General features: G+C 33.6%; 1 protein-coding gene across 2 annotated transcripts; it reads right to left on the reverse strand.

The window, feature by feature from the left end:
- Positions 1-3,943: 3,943 nt before the first annotated feature.
- Positions 3,944-12,335, reverse strand: LOC100862757 (TRAF6). Of its 2 annotated transcripts, XM_012691657.4 has the most exons (7): positions 12,127-12,335; positions 11,608-11,759; positions 11,218-11,339; positions 7,961-8,154; positions 7,341-7,501; positions 6,837-7,091; positions 3,944-6,426 (listed from the first exon to the last, which is right to left on the reverse strand). In XM_012691657.4, the coding sequence occupies exons 1-7, from the start codon at positions 12,166-12,168 to the stop codon at positions 6,099-6,101; spliced, it is 1,254 nt and encodes a 417-aa protein (XP_012547111.1). In that variant the 5' UTR covers positions 12,169-12,335; the 3' UTR covers positions 3,944-6,098. The 2 variants fall into 2 exon arrangements, with proteins under 2 accessions (XP_012547111.1, NP_001243915.1); NM_001256986.1 differs by lacking the exon at positions 11,608-11,759 and having other exon boundaries at positions 6,099-6,426; positions 12,127-12,146.
- Between the last annotated feature and the right edge of the window lie 553 nt (positions 12,336-12,888).

The following is a 12,888-nucleotide window of genomic DNA, read 5'->3' on the forward strand; positions in this document are numbered from 1 at the left end:
ACGTTTTAGAAAGAAATCGCTATGAAATTGTTATCAAAACATAATAAATATAATAATATTTTAAAACATATAATAAAAAATTGAAATTCAAATTCAAAATAATTTTAATACAGATTTTCTATATTAATTTAGTGCGATTGCCCCCCTTAATTATCAAATTGCCCCCTTGTGGGGCGCGGGCCCCACGTTGGGAAACACCGGAATAGAGAGAGTAGAGAAGAAATTTTGAAGTTAATAAATTAAGTTGTCATTAATGACATGATCGTAAAAACCGTCACTTAGTGTCATAATATATCAAATACACATTAAAATGAATAGGTACATACGTTGTAACCTTATGTTGAATTGTCGTAAATTGCCACACTGGACAGTAAAATGTTTTCGCTATCCCGCAAAACTTGACTATTGTCGGAACAACTACAATACTATATTATATCAAACAATTGTCGTGAAAATATGCATATTAAGTGATTATCTTTGTACCGTAATTAGAATAATCTAGAATATTAGATATAGAAAATAAGTTTTATTATGAACATTAGATCGAGATTGGAATAGTTTCTTGTGCTCATTATCTCAATTTGAAAACCTATAGTTAGATACATCTAATCAAGGCAGTTGTACAGTCGCTGCGATAAGTGGTAAATGGTAAGATCTATGATTACTATAGTCTCGTCTAATTGTATTCATTTACAATTCGATATCAACGTTACATTTACTTTATTATTAGTGATATATATGTCACTTATATGTAAGTCATAATTTTTGTTATATAAAAACTATCACTGCATAACTGCTTCGCGGCAGAAAGAGGCAAGAAGACAGTAGTACTTGCCCTTGCGGAAATACAATACGCCCTTCCACTAGTAATCACATTAACATTAAAATTAATCAGTACATATGGGTAATAGGTTATTATATTTATTGTTGTGTTTGTATATATTTAATATAAAAAATCCTTATTTTTTTATGAAACACATTTGATGAAACGTGTTCATCATTATCAAGTACATCACAATAAATAGAATAATAAATTTAAGAAATTACACAGGTAAATCATACAGTCAGTGTTAGTACACAACATTTGATCTAGAATATTGTCATATTAAAAAAATATGTAACACTAAATACATTTTAGTAGAACTTTTTACTTGAAAAAAGCTTATATGTAGTTGCATTGTAATCGCTATACGAGTAATATTATTTGATTTGTTTATTATGTAGCGGCTTGTTACTATTAAATTTTATTCATTATGCCAATGTAAGTTTATTAAAACAAAAATATTGTCGTATAGTTTGAGGAGCGGTGAGTAGTTTCAAATATGTTAATTTACTCAGTTTTTTATCACGAAAAATATGTCATTATTTGACTGAAGTAGTGTATAAGAAAAGGTATTTTTCTGATAGTTTCACAGAGATTTTGTTTACGAAAATTTGTCATAATTTTTCCAACCATTAACATAATTTGAAATAAATAAAAATAATAACGTTCATTTTAGTTCACTATCATTCCGGGTATCGCAAAGGGGCTATAAATGTAAAATTATCAGAAGAGAAATAAATGACTTCTCTTATCGTTACTTCTGCCATTTTTTGTACAATTTCATGAACACAAATGAACAGAATCTAGAACATTCTTAGAACCCAAAAAAAAGTCCTGGTATAAAAGCAAACATTACATACGTACAACGTATTTGAAACCAGCTAGTTATCATTTAAATGCATTTGTTTACCGTAACTGTGATATATTGTGTCGTAGAAATTATTGAGCTTGCATAGACAAGGTTAGCATAGAATTAAAAAAAATTAAATTATATGCATGCATAATTTGTATACCAAAACAATTATTTCATCAAACAGCTACATTCCAAAAGAAACTTTTAAAGCTTGATTTAAATTATTTATGAGAAAAAAACAGCTCAAGTGTGTGAGTGAAAAATAGAGTTGATATGTATGCTAAATTTAATCTATGGTTTGAATAAAATGGCTTCCTTCGAAGGTCTTCCCTACTTGATAATTCCCTGCGTATGTAACGGAAACTTTCCATTGTCCTTTTTTTTATATTTTTGGGCAGTTTAAGTATATTGTTTAAAAAAAAATTATTATCTAAATATTTATATATATAAAATGTCGATATAAAAGACAAATAAAGGAATAAACAAAGTAAATAATTTTTTAAGATCTGTATTGATTTGATAATTTTAAATAATATTTGAAATGTAATTTAATATGTAATTATTTAGTCGTATGACTTTTTTAAACGTATTTAATAAATATAAATAAGAGTTATCACAAAACTAGTACTTACTACTTAATCGAGTAGCTTAGTTTGTTTTTCTTTGATTTAATTAGATTTTGCATGCTTAGTAATTTAGAAGAATACTATCAGAATTAGAATTATTGATCGAATGGAAGAGCGATGCAAATAGTAATTTTGAGAATCGGACTGAAACATTATTGGAACCACCGTTTGACTTAAATTAACAAAATTAAAAGAAATTTATAGTCTACATATTATAATTGAATGATTGTTAATATTTAATTTAGTATAAATAAATGAATACGGCTTCGGATCTCATTTATGGCCATCTGGTAACAGGCGTGTAACTAAACTGTACGAACAACTCTTCAAAGTACTTGTAAGGTTTGTGTTGAATCACATTTAATAAGTTTTAGAAACTTTAATTAATACTTCTAAATTATTCAAAAAGATATTCCAGAAACTATTATTTCAGGAAAGTTTAATGTTAGCAGGCCATAAAACTGTGTCTTTTTGTGAAAATGTGATAAGCTAGTGCATGATAATTTAGATTTATGTAAGTAGCTCTGTAAGACTAAATTCCTATATTTTAATAATTATTGAGAATATTTTGTAAGACATCAATACCGATAAATCAAGTTTTGCAATAAATTACATGTGTTTTTTTTTATTAATACCTATATGTTGCACTTGGTAATCTGGAAATTGTAATGCGTATATAGTCATTAAAACTTAAGCTATGGAAACAAAGTAATTAGAATGAGGACTACAGGTACTTGCAACTGTATCAGTATTAGTTTGCTATGAGATATAGCAGAAAAAAAATACATTTTTGAGATTTTTTTAATTTTTTCACCGTAGACGTCATTGCGCATGCGCTCTTTGTCGATTGGTTTCTTGAGGGCTTCTCTAGTCCAGTTGCGGAGCGGGAAGAATTTCGTACGTTATCCTGTTATTACCTGTCTTTGTCACTCCCGCGTAAATATAATGAGTCTCGCTCGCACAGATGCAATGACCGCCGTCCTCAGGGATTGTAAACCTAAGACTAAGGTTTATTCTTGTTTGCATGTTGTCCTTGAGTAAGGCAAGCAGTAACTCAGATACAGAGGTATCGGATTCTGATTTTGAATTCTCATTTTTTTATATCTGCCGAATTGTAACTCGATTTTTATAACTGTTATAATATTAAATATAAATAAATAATTTATTATATATTTATTATACATACATATTAACAATATTTTTTTATTGCTTGGATGGGTGGACGAGCTGACAGCCCACCTGGTGTTAAGTAGTTACTGGAGTCCATATACATCTACAACATAAATGCACCACCCACCTTGAGATATAAGTTCTAAGGTCTCAAGTATAGTTAGAACGGCTGCCCTACCCTTCGAACCGAAACATATTACTGCTTCACGCCAGAAATAGGTAGGGTGGTGGTATTTAACAAGTTAGTAATTTTTTCTCCTTCAAACATTTTGTGTAAAACGCACTTAATACAAAAATGTTTGAGACCACTGTCAGTAGGTAAAGAGGTCATTAAAATTTTACGAAATTCCTCCTGCTCCGCGAGTGGACTATAGCAGTCATACGTATAGGTCGGAGGGCGGGACAGCTCTTGTATAATTCAATTAAAACTTCCGAATTCGTGTCTCGTGAACAATTGAAAAATAAAACCAATTATTTTGTAATGCAATTATAATTTGTGTTAACAATAATATAAATTCAGTATTTAATAAAGTGAAATATAACATTATATGTTAAATATTTACTGACCCAAAAAGGTATTAACGCAATGGTTACTCTTGTCTTTAACAGCGCTCAGTTTTGCCGTGGTTTTATGAGGCTGAAATTAAAAATAAAATAAAAACCTCTTAACAAAACTAGTTTGGTTTGTAAGATTGATCGACTTTACTATTACAAACAAGGGACTGCAAGATTTTATTTTGTAATCAAATGTTTTAGTTTTTTCAATTGATTTAAAGGGCTGCGGGATACCTTAAAAGCCCAAGGCGCTGAATCTTCGAATACGCCACTGTTAATGAGCTAACCCCATAAAAACATTAAAATACCCGCGTGATAGGGTTGGTCCACGATAGCAATAAATAAGTCTTATCTCTAATTAAAACAGGCACTTATTGGAATGTTTTTTTTGTATAAAAGATTACATTTTAATACAACTACAGTAATCTATCACTTTATATACTTGAGCCATTACAAACGTGCGAACTGAGTCATAAATCATTTTTATCAGACCTCTCGCTCAGACTTATATCGGATCTCTCGCTCACACTTCTGGGGTTGTGTTAATAAAACTTATATCAATATAATTACCAAAAAAGCCGTTATTTATTTTAATTTTAAAAAAGATGTTTTTCGGATCAATTTTTAATTCGTTAAACCCTATCAACACTTTATAAATAACCGAACGAGTTTGGGCGTTAATATCGCTATTTAATTTTAACAAAAAAAGTTATCGAATAATGCTTCCATGGTTCGCGTAGGATTGTCTAATGATAACTAACACAATTTTTACACACACTTACAACCTAAAATTATCATGTGTACCAGGTATCAACGAGCACGTCATCTGACTACCTGAACCCGAGCGGCATCCCTTTATCGATATCGAGTTGCGCGGCATTGTCACATCCCTTTGACGTAATGTTTTACGAGTTCGCACGTTTGTAATGGCCCAAGTATAGTTAAACGAGTCGAATTTAACCCTTTCACTTTGTATTTAGAATTGAAAACATGGTTAGGAATTTGTCGATATGGAAATCGATAAAACGTAAAGGCTGCACTAAAAGGAAATAACCATATCGAGGGGTGAAAGGTTGTTTTAGCGACATTTATCTTTATAATTAAGGCCGTCAGCGCAAAAGTGGCCTAAGCCTACCTTAGGTAGTATGGAGATATCGAGGTTTTAATTTACTTTTACACTGGTTCGTAGGTAAAAACAATACGCGCGAAAATAATGTTTACAAAGCCACCTGTTTTATCTATCGCTGAAACTAAGGATAGGCCTGTTTTGCGTCAAAATTTATTTCGTTTCAAATACATTGCAATTTATAAGCACCAATTTTCAAAAATTGTGGGTTAGGCCACTTTTACGCTGATGGCCTCAATTAAAGGTGCGTTTTATTTGATATTATTAGTATCAGCAGTTCGATATATTTCATTGAACTCCAATTAAGTTTATTCCATTTAATTAGATGAAGTTTATTGAAAGGTTTTTTTTTTCAATTTTGAACTACACGGCTCACCGGTAAAGTTGCAAAAATGTCACTTAGCCTTTCACCCCTCGATAGATATTATGCATTTGATTAAGCTTGCGAGAGAATAATACAGTAACATATAAATGGACATAGCACGGATTAGACAATACTTTTAAAAATTCAAAAACCAATTAAATTACCCTTAAAACTAGTTAAATATTATAGCTAAGGATACGGACGGATCTATAATACTTTTTAATGATAATAATGAGACATTATTATTAAATATGCAAATAATATATTGCATTCATATGTAAATAATGGAGATTCATATCGATTTATTTGAAATTTGATCTCATTACCTAGTAAGTATTAGGACTATAACTATTTAGCTTATTCAATAAGTTTTGGTAATAACAACCTTTTAATGAGAAATAGTTTCAAGACTTCAGTTTGTCAGCGTGTAGTGTCATATCGCAGAGATATGTCACCAAAGGTTTTTGAAATATAAAATCTCAGAAATTATGTTAAAGTTTGATTGTTTTTTTCAATGATTTTTTCCACAATTTTATACTTATACAGTCAAACGGAATGTAACAAAAAAATCACTCCTCATGTCATACGCATTTGATGTTGACTCTGATGATGAGAACGTCGTCCTTGACAAAGCCGTTGCGAATGACGTCACCGAGGACAGCGTACTCCGTGTAGCCGAATCCTCGCACGCATATCTCCGTGGCGGGCTTACTGAACGCCTTCAAGTTCGTGTTGGACATCATCGTGTCGCGCTGGGACAGCTCCGGGTAGACCTGGTTGACCAGGACGAACGATATCCTGCCGTTGAACGGCCATTCGAGGCAGTCGTCGTTTTCGGTCTTCATTAAGTGCACGTGCAGAGCGAAGAAGTGGGTGTTCTGCGGTGAAATGTTCAGCCGGACACAAAATCTGTCGATGCATTACAACATGATTATTGTTTCCAGTCTATTGACAGGAGTTCATTACTGGCGGTAGGACCTCTTGTGAGTCCGCACGGGTAGGTACCACCACCCCGCCTGTTTCTGTCGTGAAGCAGGAATGCGAAGGGTGGGGCAGCCGTTGTAACTATACTGAGACCTTAGAACTTATATCTCAAGGTGGGTGGTGCATTTACTTTGTAGATGGCTATGGGCTCTAGTAACCACTTAACACCAGGTGGGCTGTGAGCTCGTCCACCCATCTAAGCAATAAAAAAAAAGTTTCATTAATATAGAACTAAATAATTAAGGGAATAATAGGTTTTTGTTGAAATTAAAAATGATTTACAAAAAAAAAAACAGTGGGCACTATAATATGTAGGACATACAAATCAAAATTACCTATAACCGTTGGGTGATGTATAGAATCCAGGGCTGTACAACATTTTGTAATGGTCCTTCAGCATGGCGTCAAGTCTCGTTTTGAAGTTATCGATTCTCCACACATAGTTTCCCATGCAGTAGCGCAGTAACATTTCATTGTTTTGTTTCATCTTGGCTACGGCAAAAGCCGAGAGTTGCTTCGAAATATTTGCTATGACTATGTCTTGTTCGCGATTCCTTTGTTCAAGTACGACAACACGTTCATATAGAGCTCTGTAAAATGTTTAAGTCAGATATATAATATTTAATACAAAATTTAATACATTACATTATTATAGAAAGTCAATAACTAAAATCACTACATTTTATTATTAAGATATAATTTTATTATTTATTTGAAAACCCAGTACTTTTTTTAATTAGTCATTTAATTTCAGTGGAATTGAAATCAAATGGTGTAATGGCTTCAGTAGTTGTTGAATCAAGGGGGCGTAAAGTTCAACTGATAAAAAATATTCTTACCGTATTAGTGCACTGGTATTGTTAAGTGGTGGGGATGATGTTTGATTGCCATCTTTATCAGGTGCGTCCCACAGAGCCATCGCCTCTTGTTCTTTAGTGTCCATATTAGCATTCGACATATCATTATTGATTTTCATTTCTGAATATGCATTCATGAGTAACTAGAAAGGAAAAAAATTTTTTGAACATCTGATTTTATTTAAGAAGTCCACAACACAACATTCTGGATATATGTCCCTCCTTGTTTTCATCATGATTAATATGTGGTAGCTCATAACATTGATTTTTAAAAATATTTGCCAAATATCACCAGTGGTACTACTGCACTGTGAGTTTACTAGCAATTAACACCATTCTGTCTATTGCATGCGCAAAGTAGGCAAGTAATCTGGTTTTAAGGGTGGGAAAGCATTATGTAATAAAATTGAGATATGGTTTGATGTCTCTAGATATTAGTATTTCAATATTTATAAGCACCAATTAACAACATCATCAGTAGCAATAGGCAGCTTGGCTATGGCTGTCTTATTTGATATCCGTCAGTGACCATATCTACTTAATCAGTTAGGCTGTATGATCTGATTACAACAGCAAAAAAAATAATTAAAAAGAATCCTTACATTCATATGACTCTGGGTATCATTATTCAAATGTTGGTTCATTTCATCTTGACTATCAAATGTTTCTTTACAACCGGCTGGCTTGAATGAGCAAGGGATGTGTATTTCTGGTTGTGAAGATGTTTCCGGTTGATTGTACTCGCACACAGCTATGTGTGCATCTAAGTCTAAGGGGGTTACTTTTACTGTACATCCTGCAAATAACATGATCTTGAAAACAAGTTAGTGTTATATTTTACTCTGAAAGTATTATAATGTGAGTATAATGTAAGTAGGCAATTTTGTAGGCAGCGGCTTGGCTCTGCCCCTGGCATTGCTGAAGTCCATGGGCGACGGTAACCACTCACCATCAGGTGGGCCGTATGCTCGTCTGCCTACAAGGCCAATAAAAAAAAATGTGTGCGTGTACTAGTGTACACACGTAAGAAGTGAAACTTGTTTATGGCCTTATTTTTCGAAAAATGATCTACATGCAACTTTCTAGAAATTGGTTAAATAAAGTTAAATTAGATAAAGTTTAAACAAAAGGATTTTATTATCATAGACATGAATACAAATAATACAATTATTTCACTTTACCTTTTTGCTACTAAGATTATTACAGCATTTTAATAATACATCTCTTTGATATCATAATACCCTGGTACTTTTCTTCCTATAAATTAATAATAATAGCACGGTCCACGTGGTGTTAAATGGGGTTCCTGAGGTTCGTGAAGTTTGACCCACCTTGAGACATGAGGTCGATTTCTCAAATCCGAAACCATGCTTCAGAACATACCGCCGTTAATTATTAATAAATCTCTTTGCTATCATAATACCCTGGTACTTTTCTTCCTATTATTTTACGTAATAACAGTAATAAATAGCACGGTCCACGTGATATTATTAAGTGGGCTCCCTGAGATTATTGGAATTACAAAATGATTTCCGTAATCCACCTGGAGACATGAGGTCAATTTCTCAAATCGGAATCCATACTTCAGAACATACAGCCGTTAATTAATAAAGAAGGCTGTACGTCAGAGTAAAGTTATAATAATACATCTCTTTGATATCATAATACCCTGGTACTTTTCTTCCTATTATTTTACGTAATAACAATAATAGCACGGTCCACGTGATATTAAGTGGGTTACCTGGGATTATTGCAATTACAAAATGTATTCCGTGACCCACCTTGAGACATGAGGTCGGTTTCTCAAATGCGCATCCATACTTCAGAACATACAGCCGTTAATTAAAAGATGGCGCGTAACGGAAAAATGTGACGCGTAACCGAAAAATGTGACGGTAAATTTTTTTCCAACGCCGATAAGGAAGTTTCACTTCAAAAAAAAAAAAAGTTTTGTAAGGAAACCAACACTTAGATAATTAGTATAATAAGTTCAAAACTTTATCAACACTATACCTAGTCAGGTCATAAATTCTGTCACATGTTTAATGTAAAATAATTGAAACAAGTTTATTCATTATGTAACCATTCATATACCAAATGAACTTAACAAAACATAGATTCTTATGACACTAAAGTTTATTCAAAATGACCTCCGTGATTTTGAATACAGGCCTTCAATCTGCGCGGCCAGTCGTCTATCGCAGCACGAACGAGGTCCATGTCAATATCGGCGGCTGCCTTAATCAAGGATGTCTTGAGTGACTCCAAATTGGGATGAGGCTTTGAGCACGCCTTTTCCTCCAAGTGTTGCCATATCTTGTAATCTAACGGATTCAAATCTGGACTGGAGGAGGGCCAGTCTTCGTGCCGGATGAAGTCGATTTCACGCGCCGCCAGCCAGTCTTGTGTGCTCTTCGCTCTATGAGCTGGCGCCGAATCTTGTTGGAATACCCAGTGCCTATTATTGAACATGGTATGAGAAACAGGTTCCACAAGGTTCGTCAGGACTGTATTTTGATACCCAACTGCATTCGTTTTTACACCTTTCTCACAAAAATGTACCTCTGTTAAGCCCCAATAAGAAACTCCCAACCATACCATGAGCGAGGATGGAAAATGACCTCGTTGGAAACACGGAATACGGTTGCTCGCTTCTTCACTACTGTGTGCGTACACCTTATCATTTTGTTTGTTGTAGCTCTCTTCTACGGTAAAAATTTTTTCATCCGAAAAAAGAACTTCCCGATATTTTTTTCCCGCGTACCGCTTCAACAAAGCGCGGCATCTCTTCAGCCTCAGGTCCATTAGACGAGCATTCAAACGATGTCCTGTTTTTCTTCGATATGCCCGAAGCCCTAAGTCTTCATTTAACACCCTTTTCACCGTGGTTCTGCTTAACCCCATCTGAAGGGCCAACAGTTTCTGCTTACGTTTGGGATTTCTTTGAATTCGCGCCTTCACAACTTTTATCACTGCTGGAGCCCTAACAGACCGAGGGCGACCACTTCTTGACCTGTCATGTACACTAGAGTCTTCATTGTATCGTTTGATGGTACGATAAACGAATCTTTTAAAGTCGTCGTGGCCTAAAGGATAAGACGTCCGGTGCATTCGTATATAGCGATGCACTGGTGTTCGAATCTCGCTGGCGGGTACCAATTTTTCTAATGAAATACGTACTCAACAAATGTTCACGATTGACTTCCACGGTGAAGGAATAACATCGTGCAATAAAAATCAAACCCGCAAAATTATAATTTGCGTAATTACTGGTGGTAGGACCTCTTGTGAGTCCGCACGGGTAGGTACCACCGCCCCGCCTATTTCTGCCGTGAAGCAGTAATGCGTTTCGGTTTGAAGGGTGGGGCAGCCGTTGTGACTATACTGAGACCTTAGAACTATATCTCAAGGTGTGTGGCGCATTTACGTTGTAGATGTCTATGGGCTCCAGTAACCACTTAACACCAGGTGGGCTGTGAGCTCGTCCACACATCTAAGCAATAAAAAAAAAAAAAAAAAAAAATCTTTTGGTTATATTCAAATTTTTCAGTATGTTAAAAATTTGAATTGGCGCGTAACCGCAACGATGCAACGCAATAACTGTAACACGGTCTTCTTTAAGCGTCCACTCCATATTTAAAAATGAGTAAAATTCTAAAAGTATACATTTTTATTTTCATGAACAATTCGAAATTTGAATTCAATAAACTTTTTTTTGGCCAGCATTCTAAAAGAAAAGTTTTTACTGTGTGACAATACTTATGACCTGACTAGTTATAGTCATTGTAATCACAAACTTTTTATCTTTTAAAAAAATCCTAAGAGAATTTATAATTAAACAAAGACTTTAATTATTTACCTTTAGCTGAAAATGGACAGTTCATTCTTTGTTCTTGTATTTCTCTTTTAGTGTAGTTATCAGGAAATATATCCACTTTCATACTTAGATTAATATTATCGATTGGACAGTGACCACTGTTTCTGTAAATATAAGGTATCACTTATTTGTAGAAATCATTTCATTTCCTAATAGTGTATGTAGGCTAGCTACTGTTCAGTTGTTACTAGAGACTATGGACGTACAAAGTAAATACCACTGCATGAAATAGGGAAGTCATGTGTTCTGCAATGCATAATGCCAACCTTCAAATGCATGACTTCTCTAGAAGTAAGAATAAATCATTATTTAAACTTTGACATTCACTAGTTCAAGACTTCAATTTAATACTATATCAAGATTATCACTTACTGTAGCCATGACGTAATGCAGCTTTTACAAAACTTGTGTCCGCATGTTGTGATTACTGGATCTCTAAGCCAGTTTAAACAAACAGGACATTCGTATCGTGACTCTGGCTGGTTACTTAAAACTGTCTCATTTAATGCAGTTATGCCCATAGGCTGTAAATGATTCAATAATGATAATTCAATTATAAATTATGTACAGAAACGAAAAAAAAAAATTTGAGTAGGTAAGAAAATGTAATGGATTTAAAAAAACGCTTTTCTTATAACTTCTATTGCTCAAGTGAACTTTTCCAACGATTATTATTCTGTTCATTAATGATATGTACTTCTAAAACCACGTTTGCACCACGCCCATTCTTTTGAGTCACTTTAGATTAATATGGTGCTAAACTGACTCAAGGTATACATATTAATTGACTAAAAATAATAGACATTGCTAATGTTATTCAAGAAAACATTATGAACTTCTATGAGCGAAATGGTCTTGAATAACGAAGAGAGAAACTAAGTTTATACTTACAGCGATCCCTTCTGAAGCATCTTTAGCTCTGTTTCGGTCCATCGGATTTTTAGGTATACGACTTGAGTTCGAAAAAGACGGTTAACAGTACATTAGGAATAAAATTTAAACTTGAACTGCAATGTAAATACACATCATCTGACTGTTCTGGTTGACTTAATTGACATTTGGTGCGGTCTGACAGTGACAATAGTGACATACGATTTAATAACAGCTATTGTTAAATCCATTAACACACTTCCTAACCTTTTTGCATGGCTGACGCACAAACCGTGCAGGCCAAGAAATGGGAGAAAAAAAAAACAGCTATTGTTATTAGTAACACGGTAATAAAATAAAATTTCGTATATAGGTTCATACTGTGAAGGGTTCCATATAAGAGAAATAGGATCCCTTGCTGTTTATGTATATGTATATATTGTTACCATCTAACCAAGCAGACTGTGAGCTCCAAAAAACTTGTTTCAATTATCTTGAGAATAAATATCGAAATTAATTATATTAAGTTACATGACCCATCTTCATTGTGATCTAATTACAATTATAGGCTTTCATTTCTTATAAATCACCGATTGATTTTAGATTACTTTTATATAAACATTTAACATACTAGGTATACCTCGCGGATCCACTTGCGCTATATATTATATTTTTATTATAAGTAATTATATTAGTTTAAACATATTTGAAAATAATGTCATTTTACTGTAATAAAAAAGGCACTGTAGAAAATTACTGTAGATACCCTTTTTGTGAATCATT

This window comes from Bombyx mori, chromosome 13, assembly GCF_030269925.1.
Source record: "Bombyx mori chromosome 13, ASM3026992v2".
Taxonomy (NCBI): domain Eukaryota; kingdom Metazoa; phylum Arthropoda; class Insecta; order Lepidoptera; family Bombycidae; genus Bombyx; species Bombyx mori.

What these genes read in the sequence shown, in the direction of transcription:
- LOC100862757 (XM_012691657.4), bottom strand. Translation starts at nt 12,168, where the DNA reads ATGGACCGAAACAGAGCTAAAGATGCTTCAGAAGGGATCGCT. An exon ending in CTGTCCATTTTCAGCTAAAG is followed by an intron (nt 8,155 to 11,217) that starts GTAAATAATTAA and finishes TGTTATTTGCAG; the next exon opens with GATGTACAGTAAAAGTAACC. An exon ending in AATACCAGTGCACTAATACG is followed by an intron (nt 7,092 to 7,340) that starts GTAAGAATATTT and finishes AACATTTTACAG; the next exon opens with AGCTCTATATGAACGTGTTG.